This window comes from Mustela lutreola, chromosome 10 (genome assembly GCF_030435805.1).
Source record: "Mustela lutreola isolate mMusLut2 chromosome 10, mMusLut2.pri, whole genome shotgun sequence".
In the NCBI taxonomy this organism is placed as follows: Eukaryota; Metazoa; Chordata; class Mammalia; order Carnivora; family Mustelidae; genus Mustela; species Mustela lutreola.
Genome location: NC_081299.1, coordinates 1824162 through 1847863, shown reverse-complemented (window position 1 = coordinate 1847863; position 23702 = coordinate 1824162). Strand labels below are relative to the sequence as shown.

General features: G+C 61.5%; 1 protein-coding gene across 5 annotated transcripts in view; it reads right to left on the bottom strand.

Annotated features, from left to right (window-relative positions):
- PRDM16 (PR/SET domain 16) overlaps positions 1-23702 on the bottom strand; it is a 297726-nt gene that overhangs the window by 29823 nt on the left and 244201 nt on the right. For all 5 annotated transcript variants that reach the window (XM_059135646.1, XM_059135648.1, XM_059135645.1 and 2 more), the window contains 3 exons: positions 16418-16552; positions 6746-6848; positions 582-795 (listed from right to left, as the gene is read on the bottom strand). In XM_059135646.1, coding sequence (XP_058991629.1) covers positions 582-795; positions 6746-6848; positions 16418-16552 — 452 coding nt within the window. The remainder of the gene's footprint in view (positions 1-581; positions 796-6745; positions 6849-16417; positions 16553-23702) is intronic.

Sequence of the window (23702 nt, the reverse complement as noted above, 5' to 3'; positions counted from 1 at the left end):
GCTCCTGCACACTGTGTGAGAAGGAGTCCTGTGTGTCCAGAGGGTCAGGTCACTCCAAGGGTCCCCAGGCAGCAGGGTGCTGCCACCGCCCCCCCCCCATGCTGGTCTCAGACCCTGCTTCGGGAGTCTCCTTGGGGCTGGACCCCGCACATCCCGGGGTGTGGCCTGCATCTCTCACTCTCTTCCTAGCCTGTCTCCACGGAGACACCCCTGCCTGCAGAATGGCTGGGCCGGCGATATCTCTGCCAGCCCCTGGGGATCTTCTAGGGGTGGGGGCTCGGACCAGGGGCCTGGCCTTCGCAGCCAGAGCCGGGATCCCCTGTGCCCTGCAGCTCCGGGGACTACTGGGTCCCTGATGTCGAATGAGTCATCTAGAGGTTCCTGGCCCTGAGGTGTGCCACACGGGAGGGGACCCTGTCTCCACCTGTCCCTGGAGTTCCTCGCGTGTCAGTGTGGACAGGGCTGAGGGACAGGGACAGACCCCTTTCTTTCCCAGCTTTCCCTCTGCGCCACCAGGGCTGAGTGAGTCTTGGGGGCCGCTCCTGGGGGGACGGGAGGCTGGGGGCGGGGCAGGGCGGCACCTGTACTTGTTGGGGAACATCCGCTCGCAGTCCTTGCACTCGTGGGCCTGCCCGTCCGCCCCACCGCTGAGCCCCTCCGGCTTGAGCTCGTCGGCCAGGCCCTCGTAGAGCGGGGCTCCCACCGAGCCGCACGCGTACTTCTTGTGGCGCCGCAGGTCTGTCTTGGACTGGAGGAGCTCGTCACAGGCGCCACAGCGGAAAGGGGGCTCCTCCGCTAGGAAGAGAGGAGGGGGGGTGGGTGGGGAGCACGAGATGGACCCGGACCCCCCGGCCCGCGGGAGGGGCAGGGAGACTGCGCTGTTCCACTCCTGCTTCCCTCCTGTCCCCGCTTCCCGGACCTTGGCGTGGCTGCCCCGGGTCCCGTGTCTGGGCGGGGTCCCGTGTCTGGGCGGGGTCCCGTGTCTGGGTGGGGTCCCGTGTCTGGGCCCTCAGAATGCGGAGAAGGCCTGGGCCCCACCCTGCATGGCAGGAGGCCACTCCGGGCTTGAGAAGGCCCCGCACCGGGGAGTGGAGAAGGAAGCTGGCGAGCTTTGTTTATGAATTAGGAGAAAACACGCGGCGGAGCCCTAATGTGCCTCATAAATTACTGTCGTCAAGGTCAAACAAATTAAAAGGGGGGGCAGCTATTATTAAGTTTACGAGGCAAGATCCTGACCACTGTGCCAAACCAAACAGTCAGCTCCAAGCCGTAAATTTACCCGGGGAGACGACCTCTGGGCCCATCCCCAGGCCCCACCCCAGGCGACGGCCAGTAGCAGCTCCTCTGCGGAGCGGATGCCCTCTCCCTGCCCCAGACAGGGAGAGAACACGTGTTTAGAAGGTCTTGCACAGATGCATGGAAAGGTGTGCATGTGTGTGCTGGTAGTGAGCGTGGGAATGCACGTGTGCTCGGGCGCAGGTGTGTACCTCGGGGTGTGAGTGTGTGTGTGAGCAGGAGTGTGCAGCTGTGACACAGGGGGTGCGTGAGTGTTTGCATCCGAACATACCTGCGTCCACGTCTGTGCATCTCTGCAAGAGTGTGAGGAATATTTGTGCCTCCATGCTTGTTTGTGAGTGTGTGCGTGTGCATGTGCCTCTGCATGTGGCTGCACATGTGGAAAGTCGTCTTGGCATGTGTTCGTGTGTTCATGCATGTGCAAGTGCGTGCGAGGACGGGTGTGCATTCTGTGTCAGCGCACACACATTGCACATCTGAATTACGCTTCAGTGCACATGTGTGGGCATTTGTGCATCACATGCACATGGGTGCACGTGCTGTGCACACACGTGTGTGAGGCTGATCACACGTCATGTGTGTAGAGTGTGAGCGCATCGGTGCATGTGTGTGTGTGCACGAATGTGCAGGTGTGTGTGCACCTGTGTGCGTGTGTGCGCATATGTGTGTTTTCGTGCGTGTGTGTCTCTGTGAACATGTGAGTACATGTTTGAGAACGTGTCTGAGTGTGAATGTGTGTGTGAGCACATGTGCACGTGCAGAGCTGAGCCTTGGTGACCTTGGGCTGACTGTTCATCGAAATGGCCTAACCCAGAGGGACGTCAAAGCCAAGGAGGCAGGGAGACGGGGGGTGGGCAGAAGGGGGCTGTCCCCGCCTCCTCCCCTGTCAGAGAGACCACCATAACCTTCTGGATGCTGAGGAGGGGGGCGCGGATCTTTGCAGCCCAGGCAGGGGTTGGGGGGAGCTGGGGGGAGTGAGGGTCTCCTGCTCACGACTAGGCTGGGACTAAGGCTGGAGGTGTGGCTCCCGATGTCTGGTCACACCCGGCGTCTCCACCGGACCCCAACCCCCCGCCCCCCGCATCATGAGGCAGACGCTGTGGGAGCTGGAACTGGCCTGCCCCTGGCTGGGGCCCCAGGGCTTGGATGACACCGTTGGAGGCACAGTGTGACTTCTGTTCACATCTGTGTGAGGGAGTAGCTCTCTGGGTCCCAGGGAAGGGCCTCAGGGACAGGCCGGGTGGGCTCCAGGGCAGGTCCAGGCATCCTGGCGGGCTCACAACGGACAGCCTGCTGTCGAGGAAGTGTTTGTTTGGAGGAATTCAACACAAATGTGCAACAGCAGCTCGCGCTGAGTCTGGCAGTCTGGGACTGAGAGCATGGGTTTGAGCCTCTGGGCTTGGAAGTCTCTGCCCCAAACATCTCCTAGCAAGGCTGCCCCTGGCACTTGCCTGGACAGATGCTGAGCTGCAAAACGCACGGAAAGGAGGCAAGGCCTGGCAGTCCACGCAGACCCCAGACCCTGGGCCGGGGGACACAGGGAGGGTATGTTTGCCAACACCGAGGCCAGCGGCACCCACGCACAGCCAGGGCCAGAGGCACAGTAGCCGTGGGGCCTGCACCCACGCACAGCCAGGGCCAGAGGCACGGTAGCCGTGGGGCCTGGGGCTGCCTGGAGCGCAAGGACAGAGACGGTTCTCGAACAAAACCCATCCAAGCAGCAGCCTGTCCCCAGGGAGCAGCCAGCACTGCTGGCCACTAAGCCTGCAGACGACATTCATCACAACACAGCACCCCCCCGCCCCCGCCAAGTCTACACAGCGTTGCCTCCAAAGTCGAATTCACATGCGTGAACTCTTTCGGAGAAACACCTCCTGGGAAAAGAACGTGTCCGGCAGTGGGGACGCCCGAGGCCTGGAGGCCGCCGCACAGCAGGCCCCGCTAGGAGCTTCCTGCTGTTGGCGCACAGACGCCATCCACGCGCCCAGGGGCAGACTCTATGCCCGCCTGGCGAACAGTAAACGGAGGCCGGGACACCCAGAGAGCGGGCGGCAGGGCTGTGTAACCCGAGCCGAGCCGCCGGGCGGGGCCCGGGAAGCGCGGTGGCAGCATCCCAGCTTCCCGCGAGGGGCCCAGCGCAGCGCCAGACGTGGCGTGTGCACTCGGAACGGCCTGGCATTGCCCCCGCGGGCCCTCGTTGTCTTTAGAAATGTGGATTTCCTCCCCATTTGAGGACCGAGAACACCATTTCAGAACGGAGCCGGATGCCTCGACCTCACAGAGCTGCCCCTGTGGGTTTGTTCTGACTTCCTGGGGCCCTCCCACTGCCACCGGTGCCGTGAGTCAGTTCGAAATGCCCGTTGGTAGTTGACTCTTTCTGGACCCAACTGAGAACAGTCACAGAAGTTGAAATTTGAAAACAAAGACAAGAAGAAAGGCCAACCCCACACATCCATGCCACCAACCACCTCCACTTTCTCAGTTTCGATCTGGAATTTGGACTTAAAACGAAAACTGAGCCCGATTGCCACGGTGACAGCATGTGAGGACGTCCTGAGGCCGTTAAACAGGTGGGGTGGGGGGGTTAAAAGGCGCCCTCCTCGCCCTCATCCCGCCACGGACCCCAGTTTGCGAGGGTGAAGGATGGAGCTGGGGGCTGGCGGTGGGTGAGCCTCGCCACCCGCCCCTCACCCCGTGCTATGGTGTGGACAGGGGTCCCAGCTTCCCTCACGCAGGTAAGGCGGGCACAAGCGTCCACACTCAGGGCTTGCTAGATGCCCAAGGAAGGGTGGGCCCTGCCCGTGTGGTCCAACTGCCCGGCATGATAATTCCATGTTAAAAAAAATACTAAGAGCGACCGATCTCCTCTGGCTATATCGTGTTACATTGTATCATAGGCTACTGTAGCCGGCCGTGTTGTCGCGTATGTTATGTTGTGTTATATTGTATTATAATCTGTCTCGTGTGCTTTATAGGCAATTCACTGTATCCTCTTGACTTTCTATGGTGGGGGGAGTTAACAATTTTGAGCCTTTCTCAAAAGAAAAGCATATTTGAATGGAAATGATTTTCTTTATTTTCTCCTAAGAGCAAGAAGCTTTCCCGAAAGAGAAATCTTTCCCTCCTCCACTGAACGTAAAAACAAAATAGGAAGTCGCTGGAACTAATGAATGCGAAAGCGCTTCCCTCTGCTCTGAGTCACTTGCCGGGGACCTGGAGGCGCGCTCCTTTACAAAGCTGTGGCTGGGGAAGAGCCTTCCGGGGCTCAGAGCTGCAGGCCCCATGCGCTCTACCCCTCTCTGCCCGCCGTGGGCCGGGGACCCGGGACGCTGTTTCTTCGGCGTGTACCTGAACCTTGCTCCTCGGCAAAGGCCCCTGCCCCCGACGGCAGCATGCAAAAATCGTAATTCAAAACTGAACTCCTTTCATCTGAACCCGCTGGGAGTCTGTGGGGTCCGCGAGCTGGGGAAGCCCCATGTCCTCCCAACGCGGACTGGACCCGGGTACGCCCGCCCGTCCAGGCATGTGTCAGGTGTGCGCCTGGTGGTCTCTCTGTTCGATCAGCAACTTCTCATGGCTGAGCAGGAATGTAACAGAAAAATAAGTCAGTGCCTAATGGCTTCAGAGAGCCGAGGGGGACACAATTATGTGGCATCTACATGCTAATCTGCCAGACTGAGCCTCAAAAGCGCTGGAGGGCCCACTCCAAGTTCCTGCCGTGATAAGGGGCCTCCGCATTTAGCTGGGGCCGGGATAAAAGATTTTTTATGATAATTATCTTAGTGAGGAACATTTTTGCATTTTCTTTCTGTGCGATTCCGAGTTTAGCTAGGGAGGGGGCGGCAGTTGGGGGGCAAGGGGGTGACCGCCGCAGCAGAGAGTATGAAAAGTCAGACATTTGATTCTGGACTATTGTGTGTGGAAAGCAATTAGCCCGCAAATGTTTGATGAATTATTAGGGAAATGTGGACCCAGCTTATTTGAGATCGGGAGCCGGGGTTGGGGGGAGAGGGGCGGTTGGTGGTGGTGGATAGCAATCAAGGTTTTTTGAAAACCTTTTGGAAGAAAGAAGTTTCATTACACAAACGAGATCTCGCCGGGCGCTCCCCTGAGGTAAGTGGGTTTATCTTTCTACGTCCTCCTGTGCTACCTGAGCTCTACAGGTCTTTCCAACAATTATTTTAAGGAAAATGAGACTATCCCCTCACGACCCAGACCTCGGCCATTTATTTTTCTTTTCTCCATGGCCTAATTGGAACCAAACTTCAGAGGCGCGTACAGACAGGACCCGGCTCCGTGGCCTCTGGAGCGGGAGCTTAGAGACATGGGCTGCGTGGAGCGAGGACCCTCAGTGCTGGGCCACGCTTGGGGATCGAAAGGGTGAATTAAGGCAGAGATCTCTGCATCGGCTCTAGCCCCAGCCAGCGCCACTCCCTCGTGTGGTAGTATTAGAGGAACTTGTGGTCAGTGGCGTTAGTCATTACGCCGCTGTGCCTTCGGACGGGAGGGAAAGAGAGGCAGGAAGGGGAAACCGGCCTCCCCCTGCTCCAGCGTGAACGGAGTCACCAGCCCCCGCCAGGAGCGGAGGCTGCTTCTCTGTTCACTTGTGGGGTCTCGTTCCAAGAAAAGATACCGTGTGCCGGCGGCGGCACACAGGGAGCTGACGGGCAGTGCTCTGCTGCCAACACAGCGTTCCTCGAATGGACTGAGAAGTGGTTCCAGAACCCCAAGGTGAATGGTACATTGCTCCACGATGTGGATGAAGGAAAATAATTTCTGCATTTCAGAAATCCTAGCCTCTTGGCAGCAGGAATTTTTCGAACGTCCTCTGAGATGCACTAGGGCGAGGTTGAGGGAGGAGGCAAGGGCGGCCCCGATGAGCACGGACCGACGAGTCAGGAGCGACGGGCAGGGTCCGTGGGAAGAACTCAGCCGTCACCCCTGCCCCTGTGGGACCCCCGGAGCCCCCCGGGTTGCCTCTCACAAAATCAGTTTTCCCTTAACGTTTCTCTTAGACTTTTTGCTGTTAAGCGCACCCAGGCACAGCTTTCGACACACACGCGCCGTCATCACCCTCTCCTCAGTGAGCCCCAAATGCCTCCCAGGGCTCTGGAGGGTGACGGTTTCCAAGTCCTAAAATGTTGTGTGTTTTTGTTTGTTCTTGTTTTTTTAAGTACTGGGGCTGATAATAATAATAGAGATAAAAAAAAAATCCCCCAGGAGTCTACCACCACAAAGATACGGTGCCACACGACACCCACTCACGCGTGCTGTCCGGAGTGCCGTCTGGAATGCGGCATGTGGCCCGTGTAACCCAAAGACGGGAGAGAACGATGCTTTGGCTGAGCGCTTGGGAGGGGGGCCCGGGGCAGGAGCCCAGGAGGGCGGCCCCCGTCACGCGGTGTGATGCGACGGGAGGCCTCGAGCTCCTGCCGGGCGGGGGGCTTACCATCCAGACTGGAGGGCACCGTCCCCAGGGAGTACGCGCCTTCCTTCACGTGCACGAGCAGCTCCTCCCCAGGCTCAATGTCCTTGATGACTTTATAATAAATCTAGGACGGAAAGGCAGAGAGAAGGGGTAAGCGTGGCTGTCCTTGCCCAGGGAGCCACGCCGGGCACAGGCAGGCCACGCTGCTCCTCGCAGGGCCCGGCCGGCTGGCCCCTTGACCTGCCTACTAACTCCTGCTCCAAGGTTCCCCTCCGGAACTTTGCAGAAATACTCAGAAGGACCACATCCCTTGGAATTTGTTTCATGCGGTTGTTGGGTGTTGGTGAAGGGGTTGAAGCCGGTGAGAAGCCGCCTGGAAGTTCCCAGGCGGGGCACGTCCCAGCGGGAACACCAGGGAGGGCGGCTCTTGCCAACCAGGAGCAGGGCCTGGCGTGGTTCTCAGGTCCTTGTCCCAGTGTGTAGGCCAGACCCGCGTTGCTGCTGGGGGGTCGAGAGTGAATCTGCATGTTTTGAACATGGCCATGTGTGCAGACAGAGGCCCCGCGGGCCAGGGCAGCAGGCTGGGACTCTCCCACGAGTGTGGACACCGTTTCCAAGGGGAGGCAGAGGGGTGCATGTGCCTGCAGCAAGCTCTGTGCCCAGCAGCCATCCCAGGCTAGACGGGCGTGCACTGAAAACTGGGAGGGTGCAGGGGGTCAGGGCAGATGCCGCGGCCTGGAGAAGCAGACTTAGGTCGAGGGGAGGTGAGTCTGGAATATCTAACATCAGTCAACGCTCCAAGGAGCCCTGTGGCTTGCCCACACAAGTCTGGAAAAGGGGCTGTCTGCCCTGGAGCTGTGGTCAAGATCTGGAAAACCCCACGGCTCAGAAGGGCACCAGGGCAGGCCCGTTTGGGACGGCACCCAGGAATCAGGTTCTATTGGCCTGGGCTGTGGGAGAGGACTGGGGTCTTTCCTCTTGGGGACCCCCTACCCTCTCTGGAGAGCAGTGACACAGGTCCTGGGCAGGGGACAGGTCCCAGCTCTTCTCACGAGTGAGGCTGACACCAGGGATCTTGCATCTCAAGTCCAGAAATGTCAAACTGCCTACCACCCGGGTCTCTATCCAGATAACAGGGGTTAAAGTGCTTCCGGGAGCCCGGAGGCTGGCTGCAGGACTGACCCGGAGGCCAGAGAAAGACCAAGGTGATTGCACCTGCCTTGGGAAACACAGGGGTCCCAGCTTCTCCAGACTGATCCCCCGAGAGGCCCTCCAGCACTGTGGCTCTGCGGGCCATACACTGCTCCTGCCTCTCCTCTGACCCCCAGGCCCCGGGAGGCATCTGAGCTTCCTCCTCCCTCACCGGACCCCTTTCCCCCTCCACAGGCCACGTCCGTGTGGGCTCCCGCTCAAACCACTGGTCCTGACTCGCCCCGGGACAACAGCAGGTGCTCCCGAGAGGGCACGCAGAGCCCTCCTGGGTCCCCAGCGCGCCGGGACGCGCTCCGAGAGCACCCAGACAGCGGTAGCGATACGGCGGGCAAACTTCCTCTCCCTGCACTAATTTCCTTCGGCTGCTGCTCTCGGCTGCAACACGGAATCGGTGACGAGACTGTAAAACGGAGACTAGACTCTGGGCCTTACTCACTTTTGTAATTAAGCCCATTGTTGTGACCCCAGTTCTGTGTCCTTTTATCTAAAGAATGACAGTGACCAAATAACTGTTTCAAAAAAATCACACTCAAGCTACTGCATTTCAAAACAGGGTCCAAGGTCTGTGGCACGCGCACTCCAGCAATGCCAGGGCGGCCCCGACAGGGTGGGCCGTTCCGCCGGCACAGCGTGCTCCCATCTGCCGGCCATCGCACCGGCGGGGCACAAAGACAGGGACTGGCTGGGGACAGAGGAGGGTCCACGGACCAGCTTCCCCTGGGGCCCGTTAGAGGGCAGTGTGGGCCTGCCCCCCGCCAGGTCCCTCCCCGAGGCCCCGCTCTGACCTGGTGTCCCGCTCCCGCTCCGTGCGAAGGGCTCCTGGGGCCACGTCCTCCCTTCGACCTCCCTCCGGCCGGCTGCTAGGCTCCTACTCTGGGCTCGAGGGGGCTAAGTGTGGCCCGCCTCCCCTCTCCGCCTCCCTGTCCGACCCCCTCGGAGGGCCACCCTGCCTCCTGAGACCCCCTCCCTCCTCACCCCCCTCTCCCAGTGCCGCTGGCTCTCCTGGGATGCCCCCCCACCTCGGAGCTGGACCTCCTGGAATCCCCTACGTCCTCCAGGCCCCGGCCGAGGTCCCCGCCCCCACACCCTCCCAGCTTCCAGGGCTGCCCCACCTTGCCGGGACCCCTCTGCAGCCCCCAGCCCCCACGCTCCCTCCGCCGGCACAGCCCCAGCAGGAGCCTCAGAGCCCAGGGAGGGTCTAGAGCTCTTGGCCGTGGGGAGCAGTCCCAGGCACAGTCGGCACCTTGTCCCCAGCCCTGGATGGTCCTCTGGGCACCTGGTGGGGCTGGAGAGTAGGACACGAAGGCAGTGGCCCTCAGCCGTGGCTGCCTGGACTTTGAGCAGCAGATGCAATTAGTTGCTATTAGTGCTAATTGCAGGGCTGGGCCGGGTGGGGGGCGGGGGTGTCCCCAACCTGCCTCCACCTGGAAGGGGAGCCGGAGGTGGACAGGAATCGGCGCGAACTTTCCTCAAACTCCGCGGGTGCTGCCTCCGCCGGGGACATGGAGGTATGAGGGTGACTGGGGTGCGCACAAAAGCCGGGGGTTCTCACTGTCGGTTTCCGCAGGCACAAAGGCCTTATCAGCCAGAACCGTGGAGAAAGCCACAGCTCCAGGTCCACGGGCTTTGCCGACTTCCTGGGACAAAGGCCAGCTGCGGTGGGAGAGAGGTCTGGGCGGCTCCCGGCCTCTGGGGTGTTGCAAACAGCGCGTGGACAGAGCCGAGACTATAACATGATTCCTGAGGCCCCTTCAAAGTTCTGGACGTGGGCTGGTAAGGTCCCCTCCACTGTACGCCCGGCAGCGGGTCGGGTTCAGACCTGAGGGCAGGTGGGCGTCACGGAGGGGCCGAGGGCTCCCGTTTCCATGGGGTGGGGTTGAGGGTCGGTTCCTCCAGGAAACAGAGCCCCTCCCCACCCTGATGCCAGGCCGGCAGCCACGGGGATAGGAGCCAGGTCCCTGGAGGTGACAGCACCGAGGAGGACATGTGCCCCCCACCCCCCAGCAGCTGCAGCGCCCAGGCCCCCCCAAACCCTGTCTCCAGGCTCCTGGCATGTGGCGGGGCAGGCCTCGCTGGAGCCTCCCCCCTCCCCACCGGGTTCACGATCTGAGAGCGAGGGAAGCCGCAGCAGCTCACGGACGTTCGCGGGAGCCCATGCACGTCTGCCCGTACAGAGCTTTCAGAGGAACGAAGCCAAGCAGAGGGGTCTGAAGTCAGGCCCTTGTTTCAGCCTCTTGGGCTCTCCACGAGGACCGCGGATCCACACCAAACCCTGGTCCTCTGAGCGACAGCTGTGCTCTCTCCCCCTCTGTCCCTCTCCCTATGCAGGGACTCGGCTCCCAGAGCTCGGGGACAAACGAACGGCTATGTTCTACACCGGGTGGCGAAATGGCCTGAGAAAGGTTGGATTTCACCCAAGCTGTGCTCGGGTACCGGCCCTTCCGTGGAAACCATCACTGGCCCCTGAACAACATTCTCTGAGATAAAATATTTCAAATTTTAAAAAAATGGCTCTCCATTTTGGCCACTTTCTCGAGTTTGTTTTTTAACTATCAAACGAACTCCCAGGGATAGGTGCTGTGAATATGAGGGTTTACGTTCCACAATTTTCATTCCTGGTCCATCTTAGAATCTTACACGTTAAATTGTGAGGAAATCCACCCAAACTGCCCCGGGTGCCACGAGGAGGTGGGGGCCCGGCCACACTCCCCCCCACCCCCCACCGCCCCGGAGCAGACGCGTTTTGTAGGAACACAGAGGTGGTCAAGGGAAACGTTCGGGGAGGGTTTCGGTCACATGTGGGAAATCTTGTGTTTCTCAGTCCGCCCTGGACTTGGGAATGGGGCTGGAGTCGTGGGGGCCTCTGGGGTGCTACTTGAGGGTCTCTTTGTGAGAGACAGGCGCCCAGAGAGGGGAATCAGAGTGGCCTGGCTGCCTGTGGCACGTCCGGAGGGAGGATGCTGGTCTTTGGGCATCTTTGTCTCTCTAGACCTCTGGGGAGCCAGTGGGGGGGCTCCTGTGCTGTCTCATCGCTTCCAGGACCTACAGATGCTACATGTGTCTTCACGACTTGCAGTCCCCAAACTGTGGGCCGTCTGTGCCTGGGAAAGTCTTGGACACCGGGCCCGGGGGCTGCCTGACGGCTCGAGCATTTGGAGTTTACAGAACCACGGAGACCTGAGCAGGGACGTGCAGACAGTCTCTTCCTCTGGGCGACAGAGAAGACACTCGCCACGCTCCTGTCTGCCCCTGCGGGGCTGAAGCAATTGTGTCCACATCCTCACAGTCTCGCTGCTCTGCCCCGTCACCTTCCCAGCCACACACACATGGGGAAAAATCCGGCACATTTCTTTGCGGTGTGTTTGGACCTGGAGAGTGCAACTGTGTCTACACAGACACTCCTGGCTGCAGCTAGAGAGAGACGGTCTTCGACCTCCGGAGGGACATCTCTTGATAACATATCCCCTTCCATGAATCCGGACGCGAGAGGGCCGCTGGGAGCTCCAGGGCGTGCTTGAATCTGCATCTTATTCTTTGCCGAAGAGAGAGGATCGGTTTGCTCTGAATTCAGCAGCTTTCGGACTCCAAGGCATTTGATATATACCTTAAGTCTTCTGTAAACCCGCCAAGAAACGCTACAATGAATCCCCTGCCCTTCCCGTTTCAAAAGGGGAAATTGTATCTAATTGTTTGCGAGCTACAATGTTTAATTTAGAAAATGGTGGGGGTTGAGAGCAGAGGGAGAAGGAACCGGGCGCCGGACGCCATCCTGTGAGTTCCAGCCCCCGCGGATCGTTCACAGGCCGTGCCGGGCGACGGGCGACAGGCCGAGGGGTCCGCGTGGAGGGAGGGTAGCGAAAGCGAAAGAGAAGCAGCCTGGGCCGCGCGCTGGGCCGGGAGCACCGGGTTTTCATTAGAGCTGAGCGAGCGAGCGCGGGAGCGCACGCACACGGCTGCGTGCTTATCGGTCGGCTCATCGGCAACGAAATGCCTTTCTTTAACACGCCCGTCTGCTTCCACTTTGGGGAGCCCCGGCCGGAGGCTGAGCCCGGGTCTCTGCCCGGGGGGGAACGTGCCGGTGGTGTTGGGGATCCCCCGCCACCCAGCCGGACCTGGGGGTGCGGTGGGGGCCTCGCGGCCTCTTCTCAGTGTGCCGGGGGGTCTGGAGCCCCCGAGTCATGCTCCCCGACGTCTGTTTGTGACCCCAGCACCATAGCACGCCGTCCTCAGCCCCGCTGGCCGTGTGAGGTCGGGCGCCGGCATCCTTGCCCCGGAGGGGTGAGGCGGAGCGGGAGAGAGCCACGCGGGGGTCAGGCCTGCGCGCGCCTGACTCCCAAGCTCTTGTTTTCCTTCTGAACATGGACACCGATCCAGGGACAGAGCCTGTCCGTCTCCTGAAACATTTCAAACGAATTTGTTTGCTCATAATTGCGGGAGAAAGAACCACCCAGGGGTGATCTGAGCGTCTCAGATTTTCCAAGAGGAAAAGCAGGAGCTGGTGGGCGGCAGGGGAGAGGGAGGTGAGGTCGCCCGGGGCCGGAGGCGGGCTCACGCCACCCAGAGTGAACTGAGGGGCCCGTGGGCTTTCCTTTGCCTTCCGGTGATGCTGAGTGGGAAAGGCAAATCAAAGCACCCCAGCATCTTCGGCTGTGATCTGACCACTCCCAAAAGTCCCGGAGAAAAGCTCCGTCCGTCCGGCTGTCTGCTGCGGACGCTCTGTTCCCAGTGGCCCGGCCACCTCCCTGTGGGCTCTGTGTGGGTAGCAAGCCACAAGTCCCTGTTGAGTTGATGCGGCCGAGTCCGGGAGGAAGTTCACGGCCTGGCGTGGCCTCTGCTCATGGGGCTCCCCAGCCCGGAGCTGCAGAGAGGACAGAGCAGAGCGACTGGCGGGTCACCCGTCCTGGAGGCCCCTGGGGCTGGGACCTCTCAGAGCCCCGGGGTGCCTGGGGGGGAGTCTCGGGGCATAAATGAGAAGCTGGAGGCAGGGTCAGGCTCACGGCTATGGGTGCCACAGTCCACGGAGGAGATGCATGGCTCCCTCGAGAGGACACGTGTCCGGTCCAGAGCTGCCTCCTCCTCAGCCACCAGATCATTTCTTCTGGGAGCCGCGACTCCAGAGACTTTTTCTTCAGGACCCCGAGACCCACTCCTGACCCGTCTCCTTCATCCTCTCAAAACCAGGGCCGAGGTCATGTGACTTGAGCTTCTGAAGACCGACTGGCAAACCCCACCCTGCGTCGTGGGTCTTCGATTTTCAGTCTGGACGCTGTCCCTTCCGTGTCTGTGCCGTCGGAGCGGGTGTGTGTGTGCGAGATGGAGACAGAGAAAGGAGGATTGTTCGCGTCCGTGTGTTTGCCTGTGTGCGCGGCACGGGTTGTCCGTAAGTGCAGGAAATCCTGGTAGAAACCCTTGGGATTATAGAAATCTGAGAAATCCCATTAATATCGCGTAATGTTTCCTTCTCAAAGAGAAGCCTGTCTCCAAAAAATCTTTGTTTTATTATTAATATTTCAGGGACATTTTTAGTCCGCTTTGTAGCAACCCGTGTTTCCAACAGTCAGGATGGGAACGGAGACACTTTCCGCAGCGGCCACGTGGCCATCCCACCGAGAGAGCTAGTCAGCCTCCGGGAGACTGTTGAAAAACTCGTTCTGTAATTAAAAGCAGTCCATTAGATCCCTTTCAAAGAGACATTTTGAGGAGCACCTGGGTGGCTCAGTCGGTGGAATGTCCGACTCTTGATTTCAGCTCTTGTCACGATCGCCCAGTCGGGGGCTCCAGCCCTGCGTCAGGCTCTGTGCTCAGCCTGGAGCTCACTTGGGATTCTCTCTCTCCCTGTCCCTCTGCCCCTTTCCCTGCTCTCGCGCGCGCTCTCTCTCAACATAAATAAATGATTTTTTTAAAAAAGAGGCATTTCCTAAAATTCGCTTTATTCAAGCAATGATTACCGAGGCCTGTGCGGTTGGATCGAAGTGCGGTTCCTTACACTGTTAGAGTCTGAAATCATTAGGATTATTTTACAAAGGAAAATATGCCCCACAATTTGCTCATTTTCCTCTGATAACTGAAGTGCAAAGGTAAGACTTTGAGATGAAAATCGGGGCAGCTGACAGCCTTCTGAGCACCTCCCGACCTGGTGCCCATCCGGGGTCCTGCCTCCCCCTGCTCTTGCTTCCCTGTGTGACCTGAAGGCCCCTCCCCACGGCTGGTGAAGCGTGCAGGTGCACCTCCTCGGGAGGGACGCTGGCGGGCATCCTGTTGCTCAGTAACACCGGGAGCAACCGCCTGGTCCTCGGAGGCGCTCCAAGGGTGGGGGCTCCACACTCCCTCAGAGGCTGGGGATCTGAGATGTCCCAGGTAGAGCAATGTCGACGCTCTGGGTCATGACAGTGTGGCATATGCTTAAATGGACACCCCAAGTTCCCTCGGAGCTTGCAAGCTGAAATGGGGGTGGTTAATCCCCCAAGGCCATGTCGGAGAGAAACACCCAGCAGGTGGGGAGGGGCCTGAAGGAATTTCGGTGTCATAGTGGGTTGAGTAAAAGAGCCAGGAGTGTTTCGGCCCCTAAGCCTGATCCTTGGGAAAGGTAAGCACGAGGCGGGGCGGGGGGGTACCAAAGTGGGTTTAAGGGAACCAGTAAGAGTTAAGGACCATCACTCCTGCCCAGCAGAAAGGGTTCTGTCCCCTGGTGGAAAGAGAAGGAAAGACGTTGCTGCAAAGCTGTTCATTCTGCCGCGTGGAATGGACGCACACACTCCCCCGAAATATTAATACCAAGACAAAGAAAGATGTTTGAGGACAGGCCCCTCGTTGAGAAGCTCCCACACCTGCTGGCTTTTCCAGAACTTGGTCACAAAAAGGTACCTACTTTGCTACTTAAGTTTGGTTCAAACACTCGAACAAATGTCTTTCGTAAATAAAGAACACAGACTTCCATCACTCTATTCTGCACGTCCCAGAAATGCCCTCCTGGGCCTGGCCCCGCGGGGCTCCTTCTGCTGCCCCCCGGATTCCGGACACACGGCCAAGGACACCGCGGTCCACAAAGGAAGGGGCATTGGAAAGCGCATCTCTCCACGTGCCTACCTCCGATTCTCCGCCACTTACACTGCACCTTCATTTGGAGGAAGGAAAAGTGTTGCTGTTTTTTTTAAGGTCTGGTTTTTTGTGGATCTTCTTTTGCTTTAATTTCCACAATATGCTTTTGTGATTTTCCAAACGCTGGGTTCTACGTACAAACTGCATCATCCTAGGTGCAGGGGCGCGTTCTAACTTCGCCAGCTTGTGAAGCAAGGACCCGCTCGTGCCCAGCAAGGAACGGCTCAATCCAGGCTGAGCCCCGGGGCCGAGAAGGAGCCTGAGCAGAAGAGGGAGAGCTGGGGGGCAGCTCACGGGGGTCCTAGGGACCTCCCTGGTGTTGCTCTCTGTTTCTTCATGCAAAACTGTTTCTCTGAAGTCAAGAGCCTCGAACTGCTTTTAATGGTTTGCACAGGCGATGGGAGAATGTGCCCTTTGTTATGTGGTCTCTGAAAACATCTTTGAAAGCAGCGGAATCCCTTTTGCAGATGAAATCTCATGTGTAACCCCAAGATATTATAGGCAAAAGCCAACGGCTCTGATGGGAGGGGCTGGGCCCCCCAGCGTCGCGAGGAGCCCGGCGCTCTGGGAGATCAGCAGAAATGTGCCTGAGGGGTCTGGCTCTGGAGCGTGGAGGCTCCAGGGGCCACTTTCAGATTTGTAATTAAAGTCATAAACTGAGAGCTCCCAGCACTGGGGATGCGTGGCCTTCCTGGTCAAAAGAAACTCTGCCTGGCATCTTCTGGCCTGTACCGCTCACGGGCCTAGAGGGCCACCACGAGCAGTTGTGGTCCGAGGGCGGCACGGACCATGGCTAGCATGGACCCAGCACGCTGAGCGAGGTCCTAGGCCTCCGGAGGGTTGGTGGCAGAAGTCAGGTGTCCCTTGGTGCTGAAGGGGCCAGGGGCTGAAGTCAGGGCCACTGAGCTCAGGAAGGCTCAGGTGGCTGTGAGCGGGGCCAGGATTTTTTGCCCAAACAAGTCTGGTTCCCTCCGCAGCCTGGCCCGGACGCCATAGGGACGGCTGTCCGCTCCCGGAGGGCAGTGCTGACCCTTTTGGAGGGAGCCTGGCCAGACCGAGCCCTGGAGATGACGGCACGTAAGTGGATGGGCCGGGCTCTGTGCTTCCCTCCTGGGGCAGCACAGCAGGGACGGGGACCCCTGTGGTTTCAGGACCTGCCGCTCCCACGGCTTTCCATCATGGAAACCACCGTCTTTGGGTTCTCGAGCCCCGGCCAGCTGCCTGGCCCTCTGACAAATCGCTACCCCGCCACGGGACAGGACCGGGCAGGAGTCCCGGCAGAGGTGGCGCCAGCCCTTCGCTCGCGGGTCCCTCTCGTCGATCTGGGGGCTGAGCCCCTCACCCAGGGCCACTTCGAGGCCCACACGAACGGCCCGCACCCACCTGCTCATTGATCTGGCACATGGTGAGATTCTGGTCGTCGCAGGAACACGCCACCCGGATGTACTTGAGCCAGCTGCCCGAGCCTGCCTGCCCCGCGTCCGTGCACAGCTTCTCCGTGCTCAGGTCTTCGGAGATCTGCCGGGGAGGGGGGTAGGTAGAGAACCAGGGAGCGTCAGAGGTATCCTGTGCACGAGAGTTTGCACGATGCGCGTTTGCCCAATGAAGGACCAGCTGCTCGGGCCCCGGAGGAAGGGGGTCCAGCCTCTGGGTCTCGGCAGAACCCCCGGCGATGGTGAGGTCCTCATGCCACCCAGCTGCCCGTCCCAGGAGCCTCTGAGAGCCCAGTCGAGGGGCGGGAGGCTGGCCCTTTTGCTCACCGAGCAGCCGGCCGCCCTGGCCCGGCCACGACGAAGGCCCCCGGGGTTGCAGGAAGCCCCAGCCGTCCCACATGTGAGAAAGCAGAGGCCGCCGCATTTGAGAACAGAGCCCTCTGTTGAGGGGCGCTGGGGCGCCCGGCTGCAGGAAAACATTCTAGAAGGTAGAGGTGTTGCTGGGGTGTGTGGCTGCGTCTGAGCCGGTGTGAGTGTGCGTGTGCACGTGTGCATTTCCCCACCAGGACTCACGTCACCCCGAACGTAAGAAAAGCATTCCGTATTCTTAAAGGAAGTTTCCATGTGACACCTGGGACCTGGCCTCTGGCTCACCCTCCGAAGCCGGCGCACCCACAACGGGCTCGGTGACTTTGTCGGTGCCACGGGGCTCTGAACGTGCATCTCAGGGTGCACATCTCTGAGCGCGTCATTTACCATTCCCGGCGGAGGGAGGGGCGCCCCTGGACCTCGGGAGCCTGCGGTGAAACGGCAGCAGAGGCCCCTCCCATCCCCACCCCTGCTCCGTTCCGTCCCTGCTCCAGGATCTGAATCCAGAGCCTGGGGGCCAGCAGCCTCTTGGGCCAACTTCCTGGGAGGTCCAGCCCCAGCTCTTAGAGGGTCAGAGGGAGGGGCTGAAGCCTAAGAGGAACGGGTGTCCGGGTGAGCAGGGCGTCAGAATGACCCGATACATTCAGGAAGGGCAGGTAGTGACCTGTCCCAGCAAAGACCAAGGAGACTGATTCCAGGCACCGTGGCCTCTGGTCCCTGGAGTGCGTCCCGAGCCCCTGCTCTGAATGATAGGGACCCAGGAAGGGCAAGAAGCTGTCCCCCCAAGGCCCGGAGAGGCTGCTTCTGACCAGCAACTCAGGATGCTTTGCAACAGTACAGCTGCTCCCCAAATGTCCACAGGATGGCCAAGGGTTGTGCCTGGCCTCCCAGGGACAAGGAAGCACAGTTTTGGGGGCAAGGGTATTGCTGCCGGAGGCACAGAAACTGCCTGTGCCCCGACTGCGCACACACAGCGCAGGGCTCCTGGAAACCCCTCCTGGAGCCAACGCAGCCCTCTGTGCCCCCCTCCCATGCCCGACAAGTGTCAGGGCTGACAGGCTTGGGCCCAGCTTTGTTGGAGTCCCCGGAGGCTGACTCGGAAGGGATAAACCCGGGAGCCTCGGGTCTGTGATTCTCCTCTCTGGGGGGCTTTTCCCAGATGGGAAAAAGCCCCTCTAATTCTGAGAGAGGGGAGAGGGGCCAGGAGTCCTAGCCAGGGTGGGAGGTGAGAGACGGACAGGCAGGGGTGGAGGGACAGCGAGGCACAGAGAAGCTGTCTGTCCAGCCCCCTGCCCTCTGCTGCCTGTGTCCAGACCCTCGGGGCACCTGGGGGGCACGGGGGGCATCAGGAGGCCACCACAGGCTGGCCAGCAGGGGGAGGAGCGCAGGCCCACATGGGAGAGGCCCCTGTCCGGCACCCACACCTCTCACGCCTCCTCACGCCTCCCGCCCCAACTGCAGGAAACCCGCAGAGGACCCACAAAGCAAAACCTGGGGTTTGCGGCTGTCAGCTGATAGGTCGGCGCCGCTGCTTCCTCTGCCACAGGGAGGACGGGGGGGCGGGTGGCCAGGACCCATGCACCCCTCCCCTCCCCGCGCCGGGGCCTGGCTCTGTGGGGTGCCCACCCCACAACCTCTGTCTCTGTCCAGCCCCGCCCGTGGCACAGGCTGGGGCCGGGGAAGGGGGCGCTGGCTGCCGGGACCGTCACGGCCGCGTCCTGTGCCCGCACCCCTGCTGCCGCAGCTGCTGTCCCTTGGGGCCCCTTTGATGCCTCAGGCGTGTGGCTTCACCCTGACGGGCGTGGGCCCGTCTCCCCACTTGGCCGCTGGCAGAAGAGTTATCCCTAACGGACCAGCCAACCCCCGCTCTGAGCGCTTGGAAGCCCCGTCCTGTTTGCGCACATATGTGCACGCATGTGTACATGTGAGCACGCGTGTGAGGGGCATTCACGTGGGGGTGGGGGCGGTCTGTTGTGTTTCTGGGAAAAGAGAAAGCCGTCCCAGGGAGGACATGGCCGAAGGCAGCCTGCAGGCCCCCCACCCTGAGCAGAGACCCCGGGCTCCCCGCACTTGCCCCTCCCTGGGGGGGGGTGTCTGCCCCTCCAAGTCCTTCTGCGCCCGCTGCCATGCCCCGCTCTCCCGTCTGTCCTCCCCACACTGCCCCGCATGGGAAGGTCCTGGGATGCGGGTCTCAAACACAGATTTGGGGGCCCCAAGCCAGGACCCAACCCCGGGTGGGGACTCGAGGTCCTGCAGGCTAATTCCCCAAGAGGCTTGCCTACCAAGCCCTGCACGGACTGGACTCCTCGCTGCCCCCCATCTCTGTCACCCTGGAGAGGGTGCGTGACCCTTTGGCTGCTCCAGGAACTTGTCCCGGGGGAGATGAGGCAGAGCAGAGGAACCCCAGCTGCCCACGGCGCTTAGGCTCCTTTGGGGTCCTGTCCCGCCCCTGCCCGCCCCTGTCCCCGGCAGCCTGGCCTGCCAACCGTGAGCCAGCGTTCCCCGCTGTGTGCATCCTGCGGGCCCAAGAGCCCACCACACTGCCGTCCGCCTGGTCGGTCCCCCCACCGCCCCCCACCCGGCACCACGGGGAGTGCCTTCTGGGTGGGCAAACCCGGCCTTCCGGTGAGCTTGCCGGTCCTCGTCTGACCAGCCTCTCTCTCTTCTCTAGGTTGGCCCCTGTCCTGACCCTTCCCTGTGCTGGGGCAACCACCCCAGGTCCATCAAGCCTGTGTGAAGGGCTGGTCACTCAGCCACACGGACACCAGTCTGTCTCTGTCCCCATCTGGGGGCAGCTCCCCAGCCAGCACCTTCCCTCCTGGTGACTCCCGGGAAACGCCCTTCCCCTCTGGCCCAGAAGACCTGGTCTCCCAGCCCCTGACAGTTTGGCTGGTCACGGGGTGGGAGTTACCTCCAGGCGGGCGCTGAGGGCTGGAGGGAACCTCCTTCTCCCTGGAACCCTCCCTCTGAGCAGCAGCAGGGGGGCTGTGGGCCTTTCCTCCCGAGAAGGCAGAAGTCCCAGTCTGGGGGCCCCTGAGCCAGTCGGGCACACGGGGGGAGAGGGCCCAGGCCTGTGTCCGCCATCGTGGCTAGGCATCGGGCGTCACCTGGGCGCACTGGGTCCACCTGAATGATGGAGCGGGAGGAGAGCCTGGAGCCTGGGCGCCGCTGCTCCTCTCTGACCGGGAAAGCGCTCCCGGGACGCAGCCCCCGCGCCTCTGGCTCTGCGGAGGGACACCACAGGCCCGTGCCCTCTCGGACTCCAGGAAGGCAGAAATGGGGCACAGACGTTTGAGTTCCCTTCCTCTCCTCTGTCCCTGCTCCCCGGGGACTCTGCAGAGGCTGAGCTGGGCCGCCGGGAGCGCGGTTCTCTCTCTGTGCCTGCGCCAGCCTTCCTTGGTCACCGCAGGCCCCTGAGGCCCGGACGGGTATTGTCCTGTTTCCTGTAAGAGGAGATAGAGGCCCCAGCAGTGGGGTCGGGAGCTGTGGGGGGCCAGAGGGGGGGTCTCTGCACCTACTCCAAGACCTGTGGGGTCCCGGGGTTGGGAACGCAGGCCTGGACACCACACATCCCTCTCTTGCCTCTTCCACAGTGAGACACTCCAGCGCCGGTGGGGCAGGTGAAGACCACCCTTCCTCGCAAACACCGCCCCAGCTTGGCAGCACGGCTGAGATCTGCTCTGGCCCCAGGAAACCAAGACAGTCACGAGCGGATGGGAAGGATGGGTGCCAAGCCCCAAGGCAGCGGGTGCCTGAGGAGGAAGGGGGGCATGGACCAGCCCTTTGGGCACCCCCTCTGGGCCCCTGGCCCCTTTAGCCAGCAGTGGCCTCCAGGGCCTTGGGGCTAAGTCTCTTCCCAGATTTGAAAACTGGCTCCCTGGTCCGATCCCATTCCAAAGCCTTGCTCCGGGTATTTGGGGCTGAGCCTCAGGAATCCCAGAGCCTCCAAAGGAAGCCGCCCTCCTGCCCGTTCTCCCCACTTGGCCTCACAGGCCTCCCCAGCCCTGGTCCCCCTGCCAGGTCCCCCAGCTCATAAATCACCCCCATCAGCAATGCTGAGTTATGAAGCAAAAGGATGGGGGAAAAGTCTCGTAACCTTGACAATGTTTTTGCACATCATTTGAGGTTTCCTGCACTTCTAATCTGTGGGCTGTGTGCTAGGCTAGTGCTCTCACATCTCCTACGCCCAGCCGGCCGCCGGCCCTGCTCAGGGTGTGTGCGCAGGCTGGGCCGCCAGGCGCCCATCGTCCCCTCTCCTAATGGATTCTGAGCACACAGGGAGGCGCGGGCCTGGGAGTGTGGCCTCCTGCCCCCCCGGCCTGGGGCGGTCCGGCCGCTTGCTGGAAGGCTGGGCATGGCGTGTGCCCGCGGCAGCGGCCTCCGTCTCCTACCCCAACCCCTTCTCGAAGGCCCACAAAGCCGCGTGGCTCTCGTTTCCACGCACAGGCACACACACACGCACTCACACCGTGCTTGGGGCCGATGCATCCACGAGCGGCTACAACAGAAAGTCCGTCTTGCGATGGAAGGAGGCGCGGACCAGGCCTTCCGGAAACAGCGCCGTCCGGGTGCAGACCCGGAGCCTGGAGGAGCTCATACATCCCGTCCTGACTCTCACCATGGGGCTTGGTGGGAACGTGACCAGGCACGAAGCGGCAATACGGCGGGCAGCGCGGGGTCACACTGCGGCTGGGCAGGCAGCAGGGGTCCCGGCAGGCAGGTCATGGGGCCTGGCCCCACACCTGCTCTGGCTGTGAATGGGGGGTCGGGGGCACGGGAGGGAAGGGGGCGGCGCAGAAGGAGGCCGCTTCCAGGAAACACGGGGGCTCCTGGAGGCCCTTTCTCGAAGACGAGGCCAGCCCGGCTCCTGAGCTCACGGGGAGAGGGGCTGGAAAGCCTGTGTTTTCTGGGGTTTTGCCTCGAAGAAGCCTGGCGGGGCTCCCAGACGCGGTGGCTCTTGTGCGTCCAGGAGCAGGTGACAAGGGTCAAGGTCTTTGGTCTCAGAGACCCAAGAGCAGGGCCCAGATGAGGCTGGTGCAGGAGGCAGCCGGGGTCCCGCCTGGGGCTCTGACGGTCCGGGGGCCACGCTGTCGTGCCCGTGTGGCACGCAGCCTCTCTGCGTAGAGCCGGAGCCCGGAGCATTGTGGAGCCCTGATGCCTTCAGAGATCTGAGAGAACCCGCAGCCCAGCAGCTCCTCAGGCCGCCAGGCGCCACGCAGGGCTGGCATACTGCCTCCCGCTAGGTGTGCAGACGCGCAGGGCCTGCGGCTCTCCCGGGCTGTGGGGAGTGTGGCCGGTGTCCGAGCTGCTCCCCCTGCCCCTGGGTTTCCTCTCAGCCCTCCCTGCCTCCCGCCTCACCCCTCCCTGCCTCCCGGGAGACTCAGCCCTTCACCCCCCTTCTGCCTGGGCGGGGGCTGCAGCGACGGGGAGACCCCCCAGCAGCGGGGTTCACAGAAAGCTGGAGGTGAAGCAGGGTTTCAGCCCCGCGTGGCGCAGAGCCCGAGCCCTCCCCGGGTGTCCCGGAGCGGGACTCACTCCCCGAGCATCGGTAGCACAGGGGAGAAGGAGAGGGGCCGGGCAGGGCTCTGTGGAGTCATCTGGGGCAGAACCCCGCTCTCCGGCCCTTGGTTTGAGCTGACCACGACCCTGCTCCAAGGGCTCCCCCACGCGCTGCGGGCAGAGGGCATGCCTCGGGCCTGGGCTTCCCCCCGAACGCGTGTCTCATCCGTCAGCCGTGGGCTGTGGCCCTGACCCAAGACAGACACACGGGCAAAACGGTGATCAGACAAGCACGTTCACGCGTCCAAGTAAATAAAGGAACGAAGAACGCCTCAGGAGGGTCAGTGACAGTCGTGGTCTGTGTAGACCTCGGGCCACAAACAGCCTATGAGGTGGGCAGGGAGCCTTGCAGAGGGGCAAGCACCCGTCACTAGGGGAATTCAAGGAGGTCTTGGTGGCCGTCCCTCTAGGGTGCTCAGGGGGGAGGCTGGACTTTCTGAACTCCATGTGCTTTCCCGCCCCGAAATTGCATAATTCTTCACTTGACAACCCCAGGGAAGTTGTCGGGGGTCCTGCCTCCGTTTCTCCTTTGGAACTAGAGAGCCCTCTCCTGATTCCTGGCCTTGGGGAGGCCTGTGTCTCCACGCGGGGCCACACTATTACGAGGAATCGGTTTCTCACTGGGAGCTTGCAGAAGACCCCCAGGACGGAGCCCCGGGCCCACACTGCGCCTGGCACCCAGAGTGTTCTAGGGTGCATGTGCCGTGGGGCCGTATTTCCGGCCCCTGGTGGCTGCAGGGACAGCAAGTGTCCTAGCTGGCGGCACCTGCTCGTGAGCTCTTCAGAGACCGGCTGGTGGGCTCTGCTACCACAGGGTGATGAGGGCAGTGGCCAGAAGCAGGCTCCTTCCCTGGGCTTTCTGGGTTGTCAGGAAGTAGTCAGGGGGCCACCAGGAATCCTGAGGGGGTCCCCAAAGGGGACAAGCCAGCTCTGGCTGAGAGTCGGAGAGGGGCACCCAGCAAAGAGACTCTGTCCTCTCTGTCTCCCCTCAAGACCCTGCCGGCCACCTGTGTGTGGGACTCTCGACAGTTTTCGGCGGTGTTTCCCAAGAGAAAGCCCCTGGTCACTGAGGGGAGCCCTGGGCCCAGCCTCGGCCCCCAGCAGGGGAGGGCCCTTGTCACAGCCCGGGGCCAGTGTCCCAGTGGCCTCCTGAGCAGGAGGCCGAACAGTGGGAGTCCCCAGGACCCTCTCCCCTTGCCCCGCCCCAGGGGTGGCAGGCTGCTCTAGCCACTCCCAGGGGGCCGCTGTGACCATAGGCTGCGTTCTCCGCCGTCGCTGATGGGGACACATGATGACATGAGCTTCTC